General features: G+C 61.8%; 8 protein-coding genes across 8 annotated transcripts; 1 reads left to right on the forward strand and 7 right to left on the reverse strand.

Annotated features, from left to right (window-relative positions):
• Window positions 1-883: 883 nt before the first annotated feature.
• Window positions 884-1,774, reverse strand: VTJ83DRAFT_5475 (uncharacterized protein; the record flags this gene model as incomplete). The annotated part of the gene is made up of 4 exons (XM_071012079.1): window positions 884-1,184; window positions 1,307-1,402; window positions 1,597-1,612; window positions 1,738-1,774. 4 exons carry the CDS (start codon window positions 1,772-1,774, stop codon window positions 884-886), a joined length of 450 nt encoding a protein of 149 aa, XP_070864850.1.
• A 1,479-nt stretch (window positions 1,775-3,253) lies between these two features.
• VTJ83DRAFT_5476 (uncharacterized protein) lies at window positions 3,254-4,196 on the reverse strand (the record flags this gene model as incomplete). Its single annotated transcript, XM_071012080.1, has 6 exons — window positions 3,254-3,364; window positions 3,448-3,549; window positions 3,646-3,717; window positions 3,812-3,876; window positions 3,962-3,979; window positions 4,190-4,196. The coding sequence occupies 6 exons, from the start codon at window positions 4,194-4,196 to the stop codon at window positions 3,254-3,256; spliced, it is 375 nt and encodes a 124-aa protein (XP_070864851.1).
• A 2,043-nt stretch (window positions 4,197-6,239) lies between these two features.
• Window positions 6,240-8,335, reverse strand: VTJ83DRAFT_5477 (uncharacterized protein; the record flags this gene model as incomplete). The annotated part of the gene is made up of 3 exons (XM_071012081.1): window positions 6,240-6,752; window positions 6,826-7,196; window positions 7,279-8,335. The coding sequence occupies 3 exons, from the start codon at window positions 8,333-8,335 to the stop codon at window positions 6,240-6,242; spliced, it is 1,941 nt and encodes a 646-aa protein (XP_070864852.1).
• Window positions 8,336-9,242: 907 nt separating this feature from the next.
• Window positions 9,243-10,944, reverse strand: VTJ83DRAFT_5478 (uncharacterized protein; the record flags this gene model as incomplete). The annotated part of the gene is made up of 3 exons (XM_071012082.1): window positions 9,243-10,551; window positions 10,623-10,876; window positions 10,936-10,944. 3 exons carry the CDS (start codon window positions 10,942-10,944, stop codon window positions 9,243-9,245), a joined length of 1,572 nt encoding a protein of 523 aa, XP_070864853.1.
• Window positions 10,945-12,089: 1,145 nt separating this feature from the next.
• Window positions 12,090-15,831, reverse strand: VTJ83DRAFT_5479 (uncharacterized protein; the record flags this gene model as incomplete). The annotated part of the gene is made up of 3 exons (XM_071012083.1): window positions 12,090-12,259; window positions 12,421-15,654; window positions 15,789-15,831. 3 exons carry the CDS (start codon window positions 15,829-15,831, stop codon window positions 12,090-12,092), a joined length of 3,447 nt encoding a protein of 1,148 aa, XP_070864854.1.
• A 994-nt stretch (window positions 15,832-16,825) lies between these two features.
• VTJ83DRAFT_5480 (uncharacterized protein) lies at window positions 16,826-18,277 on the reverse strand (the record flags this gene model as incomplete). The annotated part of the gene is made up of 1 exon (XM_071012085.1): window positions 16,826-18,277. One exon carries the CDS (start codon window positions 18,275-18,277, stop codon window positions 16,826-16,828), a length of 1,452 nt encoding a protein of 483 aa, XP_070864855.1.
• A 508-nt stretch (window positions 18,278-18,785) lies between these two features.
• Window positions 18,786-20,674, forward strand: VTJ83DRAFT_5481 (uncharacterized protein; the record flags this gene model as incomplete). Its single annotated transcript, XM_071012086.1, has 2 exons — window positions 18,786-18,901; window positions 19,030-20,674. The coding sequence occupies 2 exons, from the start codon at window positions 18,786-18,788 to the stop codon at window positions 20,672-20,674; spliced, it is 1,761 nt and encodes a 586-aa protein (XP_070864856.1).
• A 1,414-nt stretch (window positions 20,675-22,088) lies between these two features.
• Window positions 22,089-23,467, reverse strand: VTJ83DRAFT_5482 (uncharacterized protein; the record flags this gene model as incomplete). The annotated part of the gene is made up of 2 exons (XM_071012087.1): window positions 22,089-22,890; window positions 22,962-23,467. 2 exons carry the CDS (start codon window positions 23,465-23,467, stop codon window positions 22,089-22,091), a joined length of 1,308 nt encoding a protein of 435 aa, XP_070864857.1.
• Between the last annotated feature and the right edge of the window lie 771 nt (window positions 23,468-24,238).

Below are 24,238 nucleotides of genomic sequence, written 5' to 3' on the forward strand. Positions count from 1 at the left end.
CCACCACCAAACGATATGTACAAAGGGCAGCCGGGCGAGCGGGTAGGCGGCGTTCTCTGCAAAAAATAAAAAAAAGAAAAAAAAAAGAGAAAGAAAAAACATGAAGCACAAGAGCAGAACAGAACGTCAAAGATACGATAAAACAAACCGGAGGAAAAAGAAAACAAAAAAGGAAAGAAAAAAAACAGGATCCCGCTACCTCCTCCGTCCGAGACCAGGTCATGGGCCCGAATGTATAAACATGTACGACCGCGGGAGATGTACCTAAAGCAATACGTCCGCATTACAACAACAAAAAAGCCTAACGAATGGCAACCTTCCTTGTTAAATTAAAAAAAAAAAAAAGAACGTTGAATGAGCTGCTACGGACACAGGGAGGAGTCATGAACCACCGGGCTGTGAAGCAATGCGTATCCCTCGTCTCCTCCAGGAGAAAGAAAGCAAGACGCCGATGGACGCCATAACTACCGTCTCCGTTGGCTTCCCTCCCCACGGAAAGAATACAAAACCATTGTCATGGCATACAAGGGCGCGCGCGCCCAACCAAGAAAATTCATGCTTGTCGTTGCGCGTCTCTCTCTCTCTCTCTCTCTCTCTCTCTCTCTCTCCTTACCGCCACACCATCACCACCACCACCGCCACCACCCCACCACTCCTGCCTCTCTTGCCTTCTACCCTCCGATCGTCTTCTACACACCCAGCTCCATGAAGAGCATGGGAACACATCCGCACACCCCCACACTCCTCTTTCTCCCTTTCTCCATAACCACCATCATCCCCAGCAACCCCATCTCCCCGCGCCTTTCTTCTTTTTTTTTTAACGCGGCCCCTTCTTCTTCTCTTCCCACCCAGGTAGCAAGCAAGCCAAGGGGGAGGTGCTCGCTCAGACCACCATCTGCGCGATGCCCGCGCCGCCCAGCGTCTTGCTCCCCACAAACGCCTGGCCCTTGAGGCCCGCGAGCGAGTAGCAGATCGCGGTGGCCGTGAGGAAGATGGCCGCGACGATCAGCGACGACGCGCCGCCCAGCAGCGACAGCCACTGCACCAGGGCCATGATGAGGTAGGCGGCGGCGCGCATGTAGTTGGTGGCGATGCGGCGGATGAAGGCGTCGAAGCCGGACGAGGTCGGGCAGATGCGGAGGAGGAGCGGGACTTCGACGAAGAGGATGACAAAGGAGGAGGCCCTGGAGACGCCAAGGATTCGGTTAGCGACGAGGTTGTTTTCCCCCTTGGGATGGTTTTCGGGGCGGGACGAAAAGAGGAGAGAAGGCGTGACGGTGATGGAGAGGGAGAGAAAACGACGTACAGGCAGATGGCGCTAAAGATGATGATCAAAAGGCGGAAGGTGAAGATGTTGCCTATGCCCAGCGCGAAGCAGAGGATCATGGACAGGATTCCGAGCCTGGGACGCGCAACAAAGGTCAGCCGGTGAACATGCGATCCCTCAACGGCTCATCAGGCCTCAACGACGACCCATCGGGACGTATCCGGCGGTAGCGTTTCTGCACGGGGGTCGCGCAACCCAAGTGCACCAAAGCCGCATGCGGCTCGAAGCCGCCGGCGGCTGGCTGGCCGTCCGGCTAGGGGGATGCTCACCATTGTCCGTAGATGCCTGGCGTGAGGAAGCGACCGTCAGCAAAACCCATCCCGACAAGCTCCGCTCGGGGGCATACGACCCGGCTTTTGACAAGCGGGCCAAGAAAGAGAAGCGCGGTGGAATGGCGGCGGCAAACGTACTAAAGTTCCGCGTCGCGAACTCCTCCTTCAGCGACATCTTGACGACGGGGGTGCTGTTTCAGACTGGAAAAAAAAAAGGAATTCCTCTTCCCAAAGTCACGGAATCCGCTTGTTCGTTTCGTCGTTCGAGCCAGAGGCCGGCCTGATCTCGGCTGCGCGTTGAGAGGGGGTCCAATCTTTGTTCTGGCGATCGTCTAGCCGGTGTTGCAAGAGACAAACCCGAAGCTCTCGATCGGGCGGTTGGTTTCGTACTTGCAATGTCCTGCTTGCTTGTTTGGTCCCCGCGATCGGAAGCTGATGCGAAATGCGCTCGCGTGTGCGTGTGCGCGTACGTGTGCGATGCGATGCGATGCGATGCGATGCGATACGATGCGGTGCGGTGCGGTACGAGATTGGTTCGGCAAAAGCTGTGCTGGAGCTCGACAGGCGCTGCCTCTCTGAATCGGGCTTGGGCTAGGCTTGGTTGCGATTCAATGGGTTTTATGGAGCGGTGGGCGGCCTTTCAAAGGACGACAGATGGCCGGTTTTTTTTCTTTGCCTGCGGAATAAAGCAACGCAGTTGCTCGATGTCGTGTCGTGGTCCGAGTTCCCTTAAGTTTGGGGGGGGGGGTGGCAGAGGCTTTGTGAAGGGTTCAAGCGGTAACGTAGCGGAAGCTCCTGCAAGGTGTTGCAACGGGTTAGCACGTTCCAAGTTGTCCGTTGGGGGGGGGCGGGAGAACGGCTGCTGGGTGGGGCTCTGGGGAGCGCCATCTAAGGCCGCCCATTGGCTGGCTCCCGGCTTCCGGGACAACCAGAGTAAGGCATGGTGGGGACCATGGTACCGCTGGGCGAACGGTCCAAGAGGGCGTTTCTGACGTTACTGTGTATTTGTTTGTGAGGTTTCGGAGAGGATCCCCCGTTTTAAACTTACCTACCTAGGTACCTGAATGCGGTGGGAGGTTGAAGTTGAGTTGCGAGGCGGACTCTTTGGACACGGCTTTGCTTAGGAGTTTTTGTGCTGGCCGGGCCGTTCACTGCCTCAGCACCAGCCACGGACCGACTCGAGCGTGCTATGCATACGAAACTTGGGGGGCCTGATGCTGACGCAACCTTGTGTTACGCGGCAACGATGGCGGAGCACCGCAGACGGCCTGACCAGCCCTCAACAACATCCGTCAGGTTGACATCAGCACACCTTGGGTCAAAGATTGGCCTGGCCTGCCCAGTACGAGGCTTGCATGCGCTAGGCACGTCATGAAAGCTTCCATTGCGGTAAAACATCAACCATCTCTCCCTCCCCACCTCACGCCCTGAACGAGCATCCCATCAAATCCACCTCGGAGCTCCACCAAGGCCGAACCACCCGATATACACACACATACCCCCCTCCCCCCATCACAAACGAGCTGGCCCTAGCTGGGTCCTTACCGCCGTTGGCCATTCCCGGGCCTCGGGCGGTGCTCGCTGGATGCTTGCATCTTGGTTGACCTCGGCGGGTTGGTCGTGGCGGAGCTCGTCCGCGCTCCGGCCTCCCTTTTTACGCGTAGACCAGCTTGAAGAGGTCGTTGGCAACATACCACTGGCCGCCAGCGTCCTGGGCCAAGACGAAGGACTGGGCGAAGGAGAGAGCGTTGTGCTCCTCGTCGACCTGGCGTCCGGCGGTGTTAGCAATCAACAAGCTTGCAGCAGCCGAAGTCCGCATCGTGGCGTCCAGGGGGGGGAGGGACGTACCAGCAGCTGGCCAGTCACTAGGATGAGGATGGCGCTGCCACCGGCAACGGACTGCGCTTCAACCGAGCTCGTGCGGTGTTGGGTCTTCTGGAAGGGGAGGCTCTGCATACCCGTCAGCACCGCTCTGGCGAATTCCATTTGAGGGCGGCCGCCGCCGGCCGCCGCCGGCAGTTGGCGCGCCCAGAGAGCCTCGCTTACCGTGAGCTTCTCACCGATGTTGCTAAGGCCCGTGATTTGGTCCATCTCAAAGGTGAGAACCGAGCGGTCGCGCTATCAAGATTACGCGGTCCATTAGCTTCCATCGTCCAGGCAACCCGAACCCTTCTTCTCGTCTCCTCGAGGCCGTGGCGATGGGGAGGCGTACGTAGAGGCCCACGAGCCCGGCGCGGTTGGTGTCGAAGGTGGTGTAGTAATGGGCCACAAACTGGTCTGTGATGGAGGTGCGCTCAGGGTTAGATCCACTCGGCCCTCTTTGCGTCGTCGCGAACGTGTCGGGGAGCGAGGGAGAGCTCACTAGCAATGCTCTGGGCGTCTGTTGTACCATGTCAGTCCGGGTTTGTTCTTGCTATCATCGCGGTCACGATGCGCACGCGCTGCCATGTGGTGACGGCGGCGGCGGGGGGAGGGAGGGGGGGTTAAACAACCCCTCGTTTTTTCGCAGCAGCAACAGCAGCGCGCGGGACCGGCGCATCGACCGGGGCGGGGTTGTAAACAGGGGCAAAGACGCGCAGCGCAAACTCACCGGTCATTTTGATGGATGTGTGTACGCGAGAGCGTGGATGTCTAAAAGAGAAGCTGGGGTATCTCAGAAGGTCGGAAGATCGCACGTCAACGTTGCGGAGAGAGCTGGTGGTGGTGGTGGTGGTGGTGGTGCAAGAAGAGGTAATATTAGTTCCAAGCACAGCAATGGCAGCCCGATCCATCCCACGAGAAGCAAACAAAGGCGGGGCAGCGCTAGTCGAGTTCAGGTGGGGGGTTGTGCAGGACGGCTTACCTAAGCCAGCCCATTGTGTTAGTTATGGCTCAGGCAGCAAAGCGGTCAAGTCCCGCAAAGGGGGAGAGGAATCAGGTCTCAGGTCAAGGTGGGTCTTGGCAGAAAAAAAAAAATCACGCCTCTTAGAACCCAAACTTGGACACGGCGAACCTTCCATCACCAAAACGTCCTTTTTCTCTCCAACGAGAGGAACCAGAAGAGCTTTGAAGCTCTTGTACTCGTTCCATAGGGGAATTCAATTTCTCAAAGAAACTCCAAAGGATCCTACTCACCATCAGTCAGGTACAGTCCCCTCCCTGTTTTGTGGTTGGTCTCTTCTTCCTCCTCCTCTCCTCTGTTTTGTTTCGACATGATGACAACTCTTCAACTTCCGAATCCTCCATGTGGATCTCAAAATTCAAACTATCAAGCTCAACAGTCTGATTGATTGCGCCGCGCGAAACCCAGTGTTTTGGCGCGGCCCAAAGTTCCTTTGCGTTGCCATCCTCAACCGCGTCCTGGCAGGTTCATCAAGGCTAACGCTGACCAGCCAGGCGAGCGACAACACCGAGGCACCCGTAATTCCCTGTCCAACACGCACGCACATGCATACATACACCTAGGTTGCCCGAGGACCATTGCCGAGGGAACGGCTACGGTTTGTTTGTCAAGCATCGCGCGTCTGGGGGGGGGGGGGGGGGTTGGTTTGTCTCGTGTCTTTTTCCTTTCCCCCACCCTTCCTTGTACCCGGGCGTTTTCCCTCGAGGCTCGGGCACCCCACGCCACTCCTCCTCCTCTCTTTCGCCGCACGTAATCATCCCTCCCCCAAGAGTCTGCCAGTAACAGCACTTGGGAGGACTTGGGTTGGAGCGGTGGCCTTGTCCGACGTGAGGATACCCCCCTCCCCTCCCCCCTTGGCAAGCAGGTAGGACGAGGCTGAGAGAGAGCCTCCATGATCTGAGCGGTCCAAGCTTGGCTTGGTGCCCATGACCAACCCCTGGCTGCTGGCTGGGCGTAAAAATGGGAGGAGAGCGGGTTTGCAAATATGGCGTCCATCTCCTTGAATCTCTCTTGATGTGAAGATCAGGGAGAGCGCCTAGAAGCTAGGGCGATGGGGATACTATTTATTAATACAACGCTTTTTTTCGTTTGGACTTTGGGTACCTTGAAAGTGGCGTTCTAGTTTGCACCTTTGTTGATTGCGCAGCAATCACCTCATGTCCACGCTCGTTCATCCTAGACGTTCACAAATCTAGTTCCGCTTTGATACACGACCTACGCAGTACTCGGGCCCTCCCTCATCCACACAACACACAACACACAACACACACACACACATGCATACATACATACACACACAGGGGCTGCGGGCCGCAAGAGGAGAGAGCCAACTCATCGCCGTTATAAATGCACACGTTCCAACTCCCCTCTTGACCCCCGCCTCCAATCTCTCTCTCTCTGTCTCTCTCTCTCTGCCCCTCTCCACCTCTCTCTCTCTCTCTCCGCCTCTCTCTTTCTTCCTTTCTTTCTTTCTCTCTCTGAGCCTATGTGGCTCTCGCCTTCTCTTGACCTCCCCGAAGAACAACCCAACAAGAAAAAAAGTCCACGCAGACAGACCCTGCACCCCTTCCCATTCTCTTACCCCATCATCATCATCATCATCCGCTCCCTATAGACAACCTCCTGGGACCCATGATGCTCTGACACAAACGGCAGAGAGAGAGAGAGAGAGAGAGGAAAGGAGAAGAGAGGAGGACAATCAAACGTGACTCCATACAAAAAACACACACCCAAAAAAAACATTTACTCGTCTGGCATGCTACAGCTCCTCCTCCTCCTCCATCTTCATCATGCTCGGCTGGAGCCCCGCCGCCTGTGGCCCTGGATTTGTACTCCCGCTCGGACCCTGGCTTGCCTGAGCAGCCTGAGCCTTGGCGAGTACATCGCCGAGCGCCGAGGGAAAGCCCAGGCCCCCTCCTGCTCCTCCTCCGACCCCGACCGGGGTGGGGCTTCCTCCTGTCCCCGTGGCCCCTGATAATGGCCCTCCAAACTCTGCTCCTGCTCCTGCTCCTGCTGCCGCCGCTGCTGCGGCCGTCCCGAGGATGCTCGCGTCGTGGCCCAGGCTCGGTCTGGCCTTCTTCAGCGGGCTGCCGATGACGTTGCTCGCGTCCGAGTCGAGGCTCTTACCGAAGAGACCGGCGGGCCCGCCGAGGGGCGCCAGGCCGGCCGTCGGGCTCGTCGAGTCGGGCGGGGTGTGCGCGTCGCCGCTGCCTTCGGTGTTGGGGGATTTGCGTGATACGCTGTCGGGCTCGGCGGAGTGGGCGCGCTTGAGCTGTACCCAAGAGGTTTAGCTACGTCACGTCGGGGAGGGAGAAGGAGGAAGAAAAAAAAAAAACACAACGTACCCGAATGCGGTTCACGCCATCGGCCAGCTCGCCGGTGAACTTGGAATCCTCGGGCGCCGCCGGGTTGGACTTGTCATCCTTGCTGTCCACGTCCTCCATCTTGATGAGCAGATCGGCGGCGCCGCGGTCGTCATCGTCGTCGTCGTCATCGTCGCTGTCGGCGTCCATGGCGCTGCCGCCCGGAAGGCCGTTGCTCTTGCGCGACTTCTTGCGCTGGGCGCTCTTGTCCCGGAAGGCCGAGAAGCCGACGGTGCCTGTGGTCTTGAGCGGGCCGAGGTTGGAGAAGTCGAGCTGCGTTGACCTCCGCTTGACGGTGGGCGATGTGGCTGCGGACTTGGGCGGGGCCATGACGCCCATCTTTTGCAGTTGCCCTGTGGAGGGGGAAGAAAATCGACGGTGAGCCAAGAAGGACAGCAAGAAACGGAAAAGGAAAAACAGAAGAAAAACACGTACTCTCGCCACGATAGAAAAAGGTGAAGACGGCGTACGGCTTGTCCGGGCCGTCGATGCCAGTCACGGTCTGGGTGCTGATGGTCTTGGGGTCGAGGGTCTTGGGCTTGGCGAAGCTCGTCGTGTGCTCGACGTCGGCGTCGATGCCGTTGGCGGCACCGGCCTCGTCCTCGTCCGAGTCGTCGTGGGCGTCGAACTGGGGCGAGTACTCTCCCTTTTTGATCTCTCCCGAGGCGATGACGCGGAACATGGCGACCTTGATCTGGCCGGCGGCCTCGGGGGGCTCGTCGTCGTCCGACGAGGACGAGATGGAGTCTTCGTCCGGGACGGCCTCGAGGGGGGACGTCTCGTCGGCGGCGTAGCGGAGGGTGGAGCGCGGGCGAGCCGAGCCCTCGAGGTCCATGCCGACGCCGACGCCGCCGCCGGCGCCGGCGGACTCGGAGCGGGCCTTTTGGCGCCTTCTGCGCTTCTCAAACTTTTGGCGGCGGCGCTCGAGCTTCTCGGCGGCGTCGTGGCCCTTGAGGTCGAGGCCGTTGAGCCAGCGCTCCAGGCCGACCTCGCGGAAGAGGAACTCGCGCTCGGCCAGGCCGCCGCCCTCGGACTCGGGAACCTGGACCCAGCGGCTGTTGACCCACGTCTCCTCGCCGGGGCGCAGCAGGGTGGCCACCTCCTCCTTGGCGCGGCCGTCAAAGTAGATGTAGGCGGCGATGGTTTCGTTCTCGCTGTTGGTCATGGGGATGTAGGGCATGACGACGCCGTGGTACTTGCCGCGCTCGCCGGTGCTCGAGGGCATGGGCCCGACGAGCTGGGGCTTGGGGAAGGGGTTGGACGGGGTGGGCTTGGGGGCCGAGTAGGGGATGGCGAGGTTCGGGGTCAGCAGCGTGATGGAGATGGCGAACTTTGCGGGCTCGGGCTTGTTGGTGTCGGGGTTGACCTGGGGCTGAGGCACGGGTATGTACGTGTTGATGCGCGAGACGCGGGATTGCTTCTGGACGCCGTACTCGGGCAGCGGGGCTCCATTGGCATGGATGCTCACCGCGATGCCCTTGAAGCAGGGCATGGTGGCGACTTTGGGTGGTCGAGGTGGTGGTGACGTTGACCCGCCCGGCACGGGTTGGCGGTGATTGTAGTGATTTTTTTTTTTTTTTTAATTGTTTGGAGTTGTTGTTGGGGCGGCGAGAGGCTGGCTACCCCGCGCGGTGGTGGTGGTGGTGGTGGTAGTAGTGGTGCTGGTCCGGGATGGCGGGGAGGGTTCGGGAAAGCGGTGTGGTTTGGGGGAGGGGGGAAGAGAGGACTTGTCAGAATGCCTTTCGCTATGGCGTCGAGGCGGGGGGGGGGGGGGGGGGCGGTTTGGGCGTTTGGCAGCCTCATGGCGCTGCCAGCACAGCAGCGCCGCACGCAACCGCCAGCTCCACAGCAGGGATGCCCCACCATCGGTACCTACCACCTAACGTTACCTTCCTACCACCCGACTGGACCTCCTGGGCCCGGGGTTCTCGCCCGCCGGGACGGACCAGCAGCGGACCCTCGTGCTACAGGTCCCCGCCGCCTCGCCCTTTTTTTTCTTAGACATGCATAGACATGAAACGGACCTCGTCGAGTTGGCGGTGTACCTGGCCGGCTTTTCTCGGGGCCTTGCTCTTCCTGTCGAACGCCGTCCCTAACTGCTGCGTAATAGGCGACTGCGGTATCGAAGAGAGCCAGCAGAGAAATGTTGTGTGTGTGTGTGTGTGTGTGTGTGTGTGTGTGTGTGTGTGTGTGTCTTGCAGCCATTGAAGTTCGGGCAGCCCGTCCCAACCATCATGCATATCCTCTTCCGGTGGAGGTCAGGTGGTTTGATTTCACCTGTCCAAGGTTGGTTGTTGGCTCAACACGGCAACAAAACCACCCCCCAAAAAACCCAAAGAAACAACTGCCAACGTTGCCAAGCAAAATAAAAGTGATAACAACAGGAATTCAGGCCTTCTTTACTCCGAGCCCTCCTGGCTCCCCGGCGTGACTGTCCTCTTTCTCGCGCTCCCTGGGCCATGTCCCTTGAAGCTGGTACCGACCCCAACGTCGTCATGGGACTTGGACGCCTTTGGGTCCTCCTCGCCGGGCACAGCTCTCCCCTTGTCTTTTCCCCCTCCTTCTTCTCCTCCTCCCTCAAACGCAGGCACCTTGTACAGCTCGCCCAACGCGTCTTCCCTCTCCTCCTCCTTCTCTCTCTTGACCTTGCCCTTCTTCTTGCTGCCGGGTCGGGGCGGCGATGCCGATGCCGATGCCGAGGACGACCTTGCGGAAGGGGTCGTCTCCATCTTGATCGCCGACGTCTTCGACCTGCCCCTCTCCCATGCTGGCCCCTCCCCTTCTTCATCCGAGGATTCGCCTCTCCGGCTCCTCCCCCTCTTGGCATTTGCGTGATGCTTCTTTTGCTTCTCCTCCCTCCGCCTCCAATCCTCACCATCGCTGTTCCTAGTATCATCATCATCATGACCGTCGCTTTCGCCTTCGGCGCTCTCCTTCCCGGCGCCGGCCAGCAACCCTCCCAGGTCCAACCCCAGCACCAGCGCCGCCACGATGCCTAGCACCGCCACCTCGGCGACCCAAAACGCCGCCGTACACAGCACAAACGCCGTCACCCTCCACCGGTACATGACGCCGCGCAGGCCCCGGAGCCTCGCCGCGACCGTCACGCTCGCCTCGTACACCTGCAGGTCCTGCCCGGCCTGCACCTCGAGCAGCACCCGCTCGGGGACGCGCGGGAGCAGCTCCTGCGGCGCCGACGAGAGGGACGAGGCCTTGCCCCCAAACACCAGGTCCTCCGCCATGGGCACCTCCAGCCGCACCGTGGCGGTCCGGGGGTGGGCGGCGAGCAGGTGGTAGGGCAGGAACAGGAGGCGGCTCGCGAGGTCGGCGAGCGGATCGACGTAGGGGATCAGGGCGGGGCGGGTGGTGGTGTAGAGGACGGCGTGCGTGGCGAGGAAGGACGGGAGGTTGAGGCGGGTGGGCTGGAGGGCGCGCAGGGGGTCGTCGGGGCTGCTCGTCGGGGTCGTTTCGGTCGCCGTCGCTGCTGTCGCCGACGGCGTCCTGTCGGGCAGGTGGTAAGGCAGCGGGGGGTGCATCTTGGACGAGGCGGCAGGGTCCGCCTGGGCGAGGAGGTGCAGGGCGATCATGAAGTTGCCGCGGCCGAGGTTGGGCGGGGAGCGCGGGAGGGTCAGCGACACGGTGAGGTCGTAGGGCTGGCGGGTGACGAGGCCGTTGAGGGAGGCGATGCCGAAGGGGTGAGGGCCGGCCCTGGGCGTCCCCGTCTCGCGCGTCAGAAATCTCGTTCCCTCCTCCATGCGCGCTCCAAGGCCAGAACCTACCCGTATTGTAGATGCACCGGGACGTGGGTCTCGAGCTCGGGCAGAAACTTGTAGTAGAGCAGCAGGTAGCCGAGGGCGGCGGGGACGTAGAGCAAGGCGCCGACGATGCTGAGCAGGGTGGTGCCGACGACGAGCCTCTGCGCCCACTTGGACGAGACGACGGCGTGGGCAGCCCGGCCGGCGCGACGGCCGCCATGCCGGACGATGCCGAGGGCGGACTCGAGGTTGCGCTTGGCCTGATCGGCGGGGTTCGACTGGTTCCCAATGAGCCCTCCTTTTCTAGCTATAGCGGAATACGACGGATACCACATACCAGATCCATGGCGCACGTTGGCGCACGTTGGCGCGCACGGCGAGAGGGACAAGCCCCGAAAAATCGAGGTCGGTTCGGGAAGGAAGCAGAGTTCACAGAGTTGGGATCACGGCCGACAACGCGATTCGGTCTCTCAACCCCCGAGCCCGGAATTGGTCGTAAATCTGCCCTGGTTTCCCAGCAGGCCGTGATTGCGAGCTGGAGGAGGTGGTTTCATCAGAGGATCCGAAGATCCGATGGGGAGAAAGAGAGAGAGAGAGAGAGAGCGAAATGAAATGAGACTCTGGACAGCTTCATTCAGGTGAGTGGACGGGGAATCGGAATGATTGGGTGTCTGATGTCATGTCTTGGCATTTCACATGCCACGCTCGACAGACACCAAAATCCCCAATCTCGGCCTGCACCTGCCGCTGCGTATTGTTTTTTTTTTTTTTGGGGGGGGGGGGGAGCAATGTTTGGGGGTTAGGGAACAGTGAGAAAACAGCAGTCAAGGGAACATTCGTGTCTTGTATTGTGTATTGTTTTTGTCTGACGCCGAGTTTCCTGCCTGTGGTAAGGTAAGGTAATATACCTTACGAGACATATAGTACCTTACACACGCTACGACAAGAGGCGAGGGATTCCCAAGTTGTACAGCAACAACAGCAACAACAACAAGTATTGAGGGTCATGAATGAAAATAAACAGCATCTGTTACAAAACACCACACACACACACTTTTTCTCTGATCTTCATAAAAGCTTAAAACACAAATAAATTCAAAAGAAAAAAAAAAGCGACACGGGGGGATCATCTACCAACATAACAAACATATAATAAACACACGCATCAAACATGCAAAATGCCATGTACATCCCCATCTTCACACCATCATCCTCTTCTTCTTCTTCCTCCTCTTCTTCCTCCTCCTCCTCCTTCTCCTTCTCCACCCACAACCAGAAGCACAACACAAGGCAGAACGAGAAAATCATATGCAGCCGTCAAAGCCACCCAAACTCCTCTGTCTCAAGCATGCACCAGCCATGATTCCACCCCTCCTCATCATCTACTGGAGGTACTCCCCTCCCTCTTCCCTTGACCAACCAACAACCTCGGGTACCAGCGGTCCGCTCCGCCGCTCCTCCGCCGCTCCGCCTCGTAGTCCTCTCTGGCCATCAGATCGGCTGCAGGTAGTTGCTCGGCACAAGCCCGATCATGCCGTTGCCGCCCTGCACCGTGGCCTCCCACCACCCGTCGTCCTGGTGCCGGAGGATCGCCAGGATGTCGCCCTTGGCGAACCCGAGCTCCTCGGGGATCGCCGCCTGGTACATGTACAGAGCGCGAGCTGCGACGGATCCGACTGTCAGTACGGCTTTGGGAGATTCACCATGCTGGGGACAACCCCGGAACGGCTTGCTTGTTTGGTGTTGTTGTTGTTGTTGTTGTTGCTGTTGTTGGGGGTCTGCAACGGCGAAAACAAAGAGACGACGAGGACAAGCAACTCACCAAAATGCAAAATCGGCCTCCCGTCCCGCGTGTACCCGTTGGGGTTCCTCTCGGCCGCGACGCTCCGGCTCCTCGCCCTCGAAGGCTGCACCGGGCCCGCCCCCTCGTACAGCACCGCCGCGCTCCGTTCGGCCACCCGCACGCTTCCCATGCCCGCTCCCATCCCCATGCCCCCGCCGCCCATGCCCCCGCCGCCCATGCTCCCTCCCATCGTCTGGCTCCGCTGGTGATGCCGCCCCCGCATCGACCCGTTGCCGCTCTCGTACCCGTCGCTCACGTGCGGCACCTGCGCCAGCTGCATCGCCATGCTGTTGTTGACCCCCGGGTCCATCGACAGGCTGCTTCCCGGCCGCGCCGCGCCCGCGTGCTCGTTGGCCGACCCGCGCGGGCTGTACGGCGCCGGCGACGCGTTGCCCCGCCCGTAGCTGCCGCTGTACCCGTGGGCGCCGTAGCTCGAGCTGAACGGCGAAGGGGACGGCGCCCCGCTACCGCCTCCTCCTCCTCCTCCTCCTCCTCCGCCGCCGCCGCCGGCGCGAAGGCTGGGGCTGTACGGCGCGGGCGACGTCGCCCGCGACGCCGACCCGTACGCGTCCGAGCCCCGCTTGCCGTGCCCCGGCCCGGACGCCGCCGATATCGACCCGCGATGGCTGCCCGCGTATCCGGACCCGGGACCCGGCGAAACGGCGCCCGACCGTGGTTGCTGCTGCTGCTGCTGATGCTGCGAGGCGGCCGGGGAAGCGTACCGGGACCCGGCCCTCGAGGTCGGGCGGGGCGAGACGCTCCGTTGCGGAGCCGGAGAGGTCGCCCGCGGGATGACCTCGCCTCCTCCACCCATCCCGCCCCTCGTCCCCGGCCGCGTCGGGCTCACGCCGCCGCCGCCGCCGCCGGAACCGGGCCGATCGCTAAACAGGCTCCTCGTCTGCTGCATAAACTTTTGCGAGCTCTCCTTCATGGCCTTGCTCGTCACCGCCGGCGGCGGCACGCCGAGCCGCTGCACGGGCTGGAGGTCGTAGCTCGGCGGCGGCGTGCCCCGCAGGGCCGCCGCCAGGGCGCCGTTGGCCCCCGCCGCGGCCACCACGGTGCCGCCGCGCGTCGGGCTCGACCCGGGCGCCGGCGTGGCGATGCCGTGGTAGTGGTCCGCCGACACCCGGCCTCCCGGGCCGGCGCTCGCGGCGGACCGGCCCGAGGTGACGCCCTTGAGCTCCGCCAGGGCCATGGCGATGGGGTCGTCCTCGGGCGTGGCGGCCTGCTGCTGCTGGCGGGACCGGTCGGGCGTCTCGACGGTGAAGACGTTGCCGCCCACGTTGAGGGCGAGGCTGGCGTTGGCGGCGATGGGGTCCGGGCTCGGCGAGCGGTCGCTCGGGGGGAGGATCTGGTGGGTGCTGCCGCTGCTGTGGTACGGGAGGGTCGCGGTCGAGTTGTTGTTGCTGCTGCTGCTGGTGGTGGCGAGCGTCGTGTCGGTGCTCGGCCCGGAGGTCAGGGCCGGCCGCGAGGGGTGGCTGGATGCGTGCCACGTGTTGCGACCTCCGCCGGCGGCCGCCACCTCCTTGGTGCTCTTGCGCCGGAACGGGCTGTGGTTCTGGAAGAAGCCCGATTTCTTCTTGAGCACCTTCTTGTCCGGAGACGACGCGGCCGACGGGGGGCCGGACGACTCCTGCTTGACGGGCGATGAAGGCGCCGGAACGACGGACATGCCTTGCTGCTGCTGCTGCTGTTGTTGTTGTTGTTGTTGTTGTTGTTGCTGTTGCTGTTGGTGCAGCTGCAGTTCTCGCGGCGGCTCCTGGCTCGAGAAGGACGTCTCGCTGTGCGAACCTCTGCTAGATGGCCTCGCGGACGACATGGTCGAGGGGGCCGTGCTCAGGTCCGACGCCGTCGGCCGGCAGAGCATGGTCATGCCGTCCATCGGGTACGGGTCGTGCGGAACGGGAGCGAACTCGTTCGGGTCGTAGTCTATCGGGGCTGGCCGCTGCGGCTGTTGGAATCCCTTTGGCGCCGCCGGGCCCCGGCGGGAGGCGGGAGGGTTGTTGCTCTCTTGGAGTTGCAGTTGCATTTGTTGCTGCTGCTGCTGCTGTTGTTGCTGTTGCTGCGGTGGCGGCGGCAGTTGCTGCAGTTGCTGCTGCTGCTGCTGCTGCTGCTGCTGTTGTTGTTGTTTCTGCGGTGGTTGTTGTTGTTGTTGTTGCTGCTGCTGAGGAACCTCGGGGAACTTGGACGAGGGCTGCGTCGGCGCCGGAGACTGGGGACGGTGGGCGAGCTCGCGGGCCAGGGCCGAGTCCGGATCGTTGTGCGACTCAAAGGTGGAAGGCTGGGGCGACGACGAGCGGAAGGCCGGGTTGATGCTTCGCGGGAACTGGGCCACCGAGTAGTGCTCGTCGTCGGAGGCCTCGGACTGCGAGTCGACGTCGCCGCGGCAAAAGTTGATGTACTTTGGCGGGTCGGGGATCTCCTGGCCCGTGCCCTTCTCCTTGATGAAGGTGGCAATGTCCTTCTCCACCTCCATCTTCTCGAGCGACAGGCGGATCTTTTCGCACGAGGCGTCGTCGCTGACGCACACGGTGGACGCGATGTTGGCAAAGGTCCACAGGCTGCTCTTGGTGAAGTCGAGGCGCTCCTCCTCGAGGTCCTGGAACTTGTCGGCGGCCGCCTTCCACTCCCTATTCCAGCGGGCGGTCGTCTCCTCGAGGATCTTGACGGCGTTCTCGTACTCGGTGTTGGACGCGGCCAGGCTGATCTGCGTCTTTTCGAGCTTGGCCTTGTTCTTGCGCTCCTCCTGGCCCATGACCATGTGGCCCTGCGCCAGGTAGCCCTTGATCTTGAGGCATTCCTGCTCGTAGCGATCGCGCGTCTTGTTGACGTGCGCCGTCTGCTGCATCTTGATCTTGAGCAGCTTCTCGATGGTGTTTTGCACAATCTTGCGCCGCTCCTTCATGGCTCCCGCGAAGGCCGCCAGCGGCTCCTCGAGCTCGCTCTTCATCTGCGCCGCCACGTTTTGGTGCTGCTTGGCCATGGATTCCACCTCGCTCCGCACCGTGTCGAGCGACGTCTTGAGGGTCCCGATCTCCTGCGACCCCAGGGGCTTTCGGCTCAGCGACAAGAGCTTGCGCGCGTACTCGTCCTCGATGGACGCCCGGGCGCTGTAAAAGGCCCGGAGCTCGTCGCACGTCTGCTTGGCATTGTGCATGCGCTCCAGGAGCGGCTGGACGCCAGCGTCATCTTTGCCCCAGAAGTTGTTGGCGACTGCGACGGCTTGTCAGCGATGCGTCCCAGGGGGGGGGGGGGGGGGTGAGAGGGAAAAGACGCCATGTCGAGCTGAGCAGAGGCATCCTCATCATCCTCATCATCCTCATCATTATTATTATCATCGTACGTACAGGACAGGGCGATGCCCGGCACCTCCGCGGTTGCGACCGGCATGGCTCCTCACGGAGCAGGGCGGAGCAGATCGGAGCAGATCGGAGCGGGGCCCCGGGGGGGAGGGACGGGGGAGGGACGGGGGAGGGGGGATAGTGGAAATGCCGTGGTATTTTTCCCACACGGCAGCTGGCGAGATGGAACAATAAGAGAAATCAATGCGCCTAGGTTCTTGGGCAGAACAAACAACCCTCGATCCCGATACGACGGCGAGATATAGCACGTCGACCAGCGGCAGAAGAGGCTCTGGGTGCACCAGGCGGAAGGGTAGGAAAAATTCGACGGGATGAAGAATGTTGGGCGCTGCAGAATGCGGCACTGCGACCTTCATGCAGGAAAATCAAGGCCGGCTGGGTTGGGTTGTGTTGACGTCCCTGGGACTGACGACAGGGCGGCCAGTTGCCACGGCAACGCGCTCAGCTGCGATGGTTGGGCGCGCTCAGGTGCTGCATGCGCTGGCGGCGGCTCGGGAACCTGAATGGAACTCCACAGCGCCGACCCCGCGGAATCACCTAATGAATCGATCCGGCGTATCAGCCGCTGCCGAAAGAACCCCGGGCTGTTGTTGTGTTGTCGCGAGTAATGTCGCCGTCTGTTGATTTCCCAAAGCGGAAGTTTCTTCAAGATGCACGGCGCCTGAAGGGAGGCAAGTTTCGGGAACGGAGAGAACCGTGGGAAAGAGAGAAAAAGAGAAACCCGATCGATTTTATCGGTGTCGCAGCGGCACGCAAAAGAAGCCGGTTGCGCTCTTGGGGAACCGCCCGCCTATTGGTCTGTCGGCTCCCAAGCATCCATGATATGTTCCTCGGGCCTCGTACACGTGTCTCTCAACCGATCCTCGCCCCCCTCCTCCCCCCCCGCCTCCAATAACGAATTATTAACATCTACATCTACGCAGTACTCCATACACGCACAAAAGCATCACACCCCTGCTTCTTATTTTCTATTTTCTATCTTTTTTTTTTTTTTTTTGGGGGGGGGGGGGGGGTGTATCTCTTTACCTTACCCGCAGCTCCACAAAGACGGTCGTCCCAAATTGAAACCATCCGGGCCTTTCCACCCTCACCACCTCCAACCCGGGGACCTTCTTCGCCGCCTCCCGCACGATGCCCTCAATGTCGCGGTTCCACCAGCACCCAAACTTGGAAAAGTGCTCGGGCGCATCTCTGTCGAGCCGCTTGTTGATCCAGGACCAGGTGCCGCTGCGGCCGTGCTCGAGCAGCAGGATCCTGCCGGTTTCGGGTTTGACGCAGGAGGCCATCTGAGACAAGAGGGAGAAGGGGTCGGGGACGGAGCAGAGGCCAAAGGTCTGGAGGATCGTGTCGTATTTTTCTTGCTGATGGCTGGAGGTGGGTGATGGCGATGTTGTTGTTGTTGTTGATGATGAAGATGATGATGGTAGAGGCAAGCCCCTGAGCGCGTCGCCCAGCACGAGCCGAACCTTGCCGTTAAACACATCCACCACGGTTTCCTGCTCCTTGCCCTCCGGCAGCTCTCCCAGCTGCGGCATGGGCTCGGCCCGGCGCTTCCTCATCACCTTGGCCAGCCCGGGCACCGACTCGCGCACCCGATCGCGCGCGACGCCGAGCATGGCCCCGCTGACGTCCACGCCCGTGTAGCTCGTGACGCTCGCGGGCCTGGCGCCGCCCTTCCCCTTCGAAGACGCTTCCTCCTCCTCCCTCTCCTCCTTTTTCTGTTTGGCCGCGGGAGCAGCCTCGCCCTTGGCCTCGGCCACGACGCCGCTCCAGTCCAGGTACTCGAGGTTCCGCCCCGTGCCGACGGCCACCTCGAGCACGTTCCCCTTGACGAGCCGGGCCAGGTCCCGCCGCATGCCGGTGATGCCCATCAGCCACTCGTCCCGGCGCAGGGAGCGGTCGAAGGCGCGGGCCTCGGCCTCGGCGCGGGCGGGGGAGAAGGTGGTGGTGACCGCCGGTGGCAGGCCGGTAGGCGGGGTGGGCTGCTGTTCCTTGCTGCTCGCATCCTGGTTGCCGCTGCTGGTCGTGGCAGAAGAGGCGGTGGTGAAGGTAAGCGGGTCCACGGGGATCTTGGACGAGCAGGCGCAGGGGGTTTCTTTCGAGCTGGAGATGACGAGGTTGGAAACGTAGGCGCCGAGGACGAGGGCGGTGAAGGCGGCGCCGAAGAAGGCAAGCTTGCGCTCGCCGAGGATTTCCGGGAGGGTTCGTGGCGTAGAGGGATCAGCCTTCTTGGGGTTGGAGCCGGGTTTGGAGGCGGGTGAAGAGTAGGGATGGGGAACCCGGGATCGGGGCGGCAGCGGTGGTTTCGGCGGCGACCGCGCTGCCCATGTTGGAGGTTGTGCACTGAAGAGGCGAAGGTGGTGGTGGTGGTGTTGGTGGTGGTGGTGATGATGATTCGATATCAAGTCGGCCCGGAGGGAAGAAGGGCGCAACAAACCCGTCCGGGAAGACGAGCGCAGCATGCGGGATGCCATTGGGGTGGTGCCGGGGGAGCTGGAGCGGAGATGAGTCGAGCTCCTGTGTCACCTCATGCCGGTCGGTCTTTGTGGCTGCCGGCTGCCAGAGGTCCCAATTCGGAGGACAATCCGCAGAGTGCGATAGGTACCTAGGATGAGAGAGAGGGAGGGAGGTGAGCTGACTTCTTGAGTTGCGTTGAGCGAGTTGTGTGAGTGAGCCGACCCAAGGAACCCAGTTCGGGCGGGTCCCCCACTGCTGCGGTCTCTTCCGAGCTTCTGATTGGCCGCTGGGATCGCCTGCGAGGGCCGGCATCTTCCGTGTCCAGGCATCCCAACCTGGAAAGGCCGAGAGAGCCCTTGTATTATAGTACTTCCTTGTACTTGGGGCCCTCCTTTTCGTTTTCTTCCTCCTACCCTCTCTCACACTTGGACACTTCCCGTCGTCCGAGATCCCTCTTCTCAAATCACAGCGCTCGGACAAGACCTGGAGATCCGGCTCCCATCTGCCCCTTGAACCTTGTCCGCCATGGCCACCCAGCAAGACCTGCAGGAGCTCCTCCGGCTCATGACGGTCGGCCGCAAGACGCCCATGCTGCAGGCCATGGCCCAGATCAAGGCTCTCCAGGCGGCTGACCTGAAGAGGTAGGTGAGCAGAAAGCACAACGGATTTCGGGTCCTGGCATCTCCTAGATTTGCTTTTTCCATGCCTCCCCGGTTCGTCTACCTCTTTCCGGGACGCCCCGAGTTCCTCCCTGCTCATGCCCCCAGAGCATCCAGCAGATCGCCGAAGCGCCCCTCTCCTCCGTGCAGGCCGCCCTCCAGGACGACAAGGCCGCCAGGGCGCTCCAGAATGCGTGCAAGGCCTTTCTCAAGCGCGGCCCGTCTGCCGCTGCCAAGCGCGACGCTCCGGATGCCGCCGCCGCCGCCTCCCCGGCAAAGCGGCCAAGGCCCGACCCCTTCGCCCTCCGCCCCGCCGAGATGACGCCCGCGGAGCTGGAGAAGTCGCTCGAGCTTCCGCTGTGCCTGGACGAGGAGCGCATCTCGCGCGCCGTCGTCGAGACCAACCGGGCCCCGCTGGTGCTGGCCTTCGCCGTCGAGCTGCTGCGCCACACCATGCCCGAGCAGCCCCTGTCGAGCCGGCTCAGCTTGGCCCAAGGCGTCGTCAGCGCCAACTCGAGGTCCAAGGCCGTCAGCCTCGGCCTCGAAAAGGGCCCCAGCGCCGACGAGGAGGGCTGGGGAGAGGGCCAGCCGCGCGTCAAGGTCATGGGCCGCGAGATCCCCGTGCTCAAGCGGGGAGGCTACCACTGGAGGAGGGAGGAGAAGGGGGGTGCGGATGCGGGCGCTCTTCCAGGGACATCCGCCTCGGCCACGCCAGAACCCGACAAGAATCCCCCATCTTCACCAGCCACCACCATCGCTGCTGCCGCTACCTGGTCCGTCAGCCCCTCCCTCACCCTCAAAGACTCCACCTTCGTCGCCCGCGCCATCCGCCTCACCAGCCCCTCCCAGCGCCGCCCCCTCATGCAGTCCCTCCTCGCCTCCGTCCCCGCCCTGCGCTCCGCCACCCACAACGCCTGGGCCTACCGCCTCGCTCCTTCTCCGGACGGCCCCTCGCCCCCCTTCGGCCTCATCCTCGGCGGCGGCGGCGGCGGCGGCGTCCGCGAGGAGTCCTTTGACGACGGCGAAGCGGGCTGCGGCGACCTGATGCTCCGCGTCATGCGCGAGACCGGCACCGTCGACACGCTCGTCGTGCTGACGCGCTGGTTCGGCGGCGCCCTGCTCGGTCCCGACCGGTGGCGGCTCATGCGGCAGTGCGTGACGGCCGCCCTGGCCGAGCGGCGGCGGCAGCGGTGGCACGCCGGCGGCCCGGACGCGGCGGCCGCGGGGGAGGCCCTCTGGGCGCTCGACCTCGAGGCCGCGAGGCAGCGGCGGAACGCCACCACCGTCGGCGGGTACGGGTCCGGGACCCGCATGCACCGGGCCACCGAGGTGGTGGGCATGGACGTCCACCGCCCGGAGGGGGCAAGGGCGTACTTGCTAAAGAGCTTTGCGAGCGTTGTCGTTGAGGAGGAAGGGCAGGAGAAAAAGGAGGAGAAGGAGGAAGAGGAACAAGACAAAGCGGCGGGGAGCGGGGCGGGAGGAGCTGCGGTGGGTAAGAAGAGCCCGTCCAAGAAGGCCAAGACGCAAAAGGACGCGGAGAAGGAGAAGGAGGAGAACTTGGGGTTGCTCCTCGGAGCCGTGAGGATCGTCATGGATAGTTGGGCCGATCACCTCGGCCCTGCCGAGCTCGACAGGCGGGCTTGGGGTTGGTATGTCGCTGTAAGGCCGGACGTGGAGAGCGGACAGGCCGGGTGGGGGGCGAAAGGGAAGGTCAGGTTGGCGGATATTTTGAAGTTGAAGAGGCCCGACAAGTAACGGGGGCGAGCGGTGGTGGTTTGTTTTATGGTGCTGCGAGAGTCGGGTGTTGTGTCGTGTGGTGTCTTTCTTTTTCAAGCAAGGCAAGGTAATTATTACAGGTATTACAGAGCATAGGTCGCCATCCATCCCGCGAGAGCACCGAGGTCAATAACCAAGGCCGAGGGGGTTGATGAGCCTGCCGCCATTTTCTCTCTTCTCGCTTTCCTCATAGGCAATGTAATCCCAGGTCGCATGTCACAACTCGAGGTCTCCGGCAGGAGTGTTGTTGTTGCTGCTGCATCAGCCATGTTCGACGAAAGAATTGGAGATTGTATTATCTGCATCCTCCTTATGCATCCTCCTGATTCTCGACACATCGTTGGCCGTCCTACTCCTCCAAGCTGCCTTCCCCCTTTCTCTCATCCCTCTCTCTATCTCTTTGGGAATCGACAAATTCGACCGCCCGGCCAAGGAAAAAGCCAGCAAGCAAAGCGAGCAAGCCTGTGTGTGTTCTAGCAACCTGCCGCCCACCCATGACTCCTCCCCTCTCTTGCGCCATCCGGGAACCGGCCGGCCGGCCAGCCCTCATCATTTCCCCCTCTTCATTCTTTCTCTAGGCCTCTAGGCATCACCCCTTTGCCGACCGAGAAAACAAAACAAACAACGCGCGGCGAGGCAGGCAAACAAACAAGCCGCTGCCACGGTCCGCTAGGTGAGAGAGAAAGAGAGGCCGAGCGAGAAGACGGAGAGAGATTCCTATCTTTCCCTTCTTCCCCGCTCCGGTCCAGCGCCCGCTCAACTCCGTAGGCCATCTTGTCCTGCTTTTGTCTTGCCACATCCCGGGTTTCACCCCAGAGAACCCTCCCCATCTAACCCCCTTTTGTGACTTTTGTCTAACAAAACCGGTAGAGAGAGGAGAAAAAACGGACAAGAGAGACAGGGAGAGGGGTGAGAGAGAGATGCGCAGTAATATCATAGCGCAATAGAGGTAAAGATGAAAAAAAAAAAAAAAAAAGCAAACCGAATACCGCCCATCCTTTTGCTGTCTCCTCCTAACGCCGTTTTTGCAACCCACATCAGCTAAGAATAAGCCATGAACGCCGTGGCCCAACCTAGCCTCGTCTATGGGAAGGCTTGGCGCCGTGATGAAGACCACCCATCCTCCGATGCAACGCCGATGACGACAAAAAGAAAAGGAGAAAACGTCAAGACACGATAAGAGGGGAAATAGTTTCATGACCAAGAGAGACTGCGTCATAACGTCAGAGAGAAAAAAAAAAAGGAAAAACAAAGCTGCCGGAACCACCCGCAACAGCTTTCCATCATCGCACAGTCACCAAGCCCCCGAAAGAGGGCGACGACTTTGCTAGGAGAGCGCATCACGCGCGACCGAATCCCGAGCGACCGGGTCTCAAGGCCGCACGTAGGTCCTTCAGAAATCGTCCAGCAGGCAATCGAGCTCCTCGAGCGCGATGGTCTCTGGGCTGCGGTCCCACTCGAGCAGGCCGTCGAGCTTAGACCAGCCGGCGTCGGCGTCGCCCTCTTTCCGGCCCAGGCCGAGCGACGCCGTGGTCGACGGGCGGATGGCCGGGCTGGACACGAAGGAGCTGGCGGGCGGCATGCCGCTGCTCATGACGCCAAAGAGCGAGCTCTCGTCCCTGTCGAGCTCGCCGCCCACGGGCACGTCGAAGGACGACACGCTGATGACGGGCGCCAGGTCGCCGCCGCCGAGCTTTCGCTTCTGGAGGCCGTCGGCGGTCTGCGTGAACTCCTTCTCGTCCTTTTCGAGAGGGGGCGACCCGCCGCGGCCGTGGCGCCCGGACCCGCCGTGGACGGGGCGCGGCGGCATGTAGAAGCCGCGCATGGAGAAGGAGCCGATGGGGGTGCTGGGCATCCCAAAGTCGTCATCCATGTCGTCAAACTCGGGGCTCGACAGGTCCACCTCGGGGCTGGGGCTGAGCTCGCGCCTCCTCTCCAGGTCCGACTCGTCGGCCGAGTTGGACTCGTCGCTGGACGGACTGGGAGACGCGAAGGCGCGGCCCTGGTTGGCCGCCGAGGCCCGCGCCGGGTCTGGGAGCGGCTGGCGCGAGCAGCCTGTGAGGAAGAAGTAGGTGCGCCGAGGGTGAACCGACTCGAGCTCCTTGGCCAGCGGGCACGGAGCCGAAGCCGACCAGCCGGGCCTCTTCAGGTACGCGGCTAGCCTCGACGAGATGATGGCGCACGGGTTCGCGGACCTGGCACAAGACGGGACGGTTAGCGAGCCGGACAAGAGGCAACGAGCGACAATGGCTCGCAAGCGACGTACTGTTGAACGATCTTGAGCTGCTGCATCAGGATGGTGGCGAGCTCCTTGACCAGATGCGGGCGGTTCCCCGACTTCTGCAGCTGGACGATGACGGCCTCGACGATCTCGTCGTTGATGGCGTCCATGTCGATGGGTTTTTGCGAGGCTTCGTCGCCGCCGTTGCTGTTGTTGTTGTTGTCGTCATGATCGGTCTCGATCGAGGGGCGGGCGGTCGGAGACGAGGGCGTTGGCGAGTTCGTGTTCTCGCGCTTGACGGCCGAGTCGCGCCTCTTGGGGAGGCGCTCTACCGGGGCATCGTCCGACTCGGACTCGCTGTAAGTGCGCTTTCTCCTGTGGGACGCCGACAAGGCCATTGAGACCGGAGAAGCACTGTTGCTGCTGCTGCTGCTGCTGCTGCTGCTGGTAGTGCTGCTGATGGAGGCGCGATGGGCCGGACGGGCAGCGGGGACGTGGATGCCCAGCGAGTGCAGCGACAGCGTCTTGTGGCGCGTGTTATACGGCCGCATGATGACGACGACGATGATGATGGTGGTGGTGATGGTAGGAGGGGGAAGAGGGATAAGACGCAGGAGCAAAGGTCAACAACGACACAGGACTCGGCTGGTCTTTTGTAACAAGACAGACTCCCAGATTCCTCTGCTATTGCTTGCTATGCTCGAGAACCCCTCGATGCTCGTCGTCCGTCCGTGCTCTTTGGCTCTGTCGTCTAGGCGGCTGGGCAGACCAACAACAACAGGAGCTAGCGCACGTCTCGAGACAGCTACAAGTCCACAACAACAGACCAGACCTTCTCTTGTACGAGACGCGAAGGTGTGTACGGGATACGAAGCAGCGGGAGAGGACCTGAGGGGAATGAAGAGGGAAAAAAAAAAGAGAAAAGAAACCGAAACAGAAAACAGGCCGGCAACCCACTCTAAGGCGCTTGGGAAGGCGGGAGTCGGGTGCTCGGAAATGGGGGGGGGGCAGAGGGAGGGACGATGGCCGGGGAGGGACCTGCCCACCACCTACCTACCTCCTACCTACCTAACACCCCCCCCCCCCCCCCCCCCAAAGAGCAAACTGGGAACTGCGCTCGGGAAACTGGGAACTGCCGTTCCTGACTTTTTTTTTTTTTTTCGCTTTCCGTTTGCGGGAAGGCAAAAGGCGACAACTGGATCCTGGATGCGCACACCCCTGTGGACCCCGCATGCCACACGCCCGAGGCCCGGTCAATGCACCTCAACCAAGCCAAGACGATGCAGCCAGTCTACACCACCAGCCAACCAGAACCCCGGTCG

This window comes from Remersonia thermophila, chromosome 5, assembly GCF_042764415.1.
Source record: "Remersonia thermophila strain ATCC 22073 chromosome 5, whole genome shotgun sequence".
Lineage (NCBI taxonomy): Eukaryota > Fungi > Ascomycota > Sordariomycetes > Sordariales > Chaetomiaceae > Remersonia > Remersonia thermophila.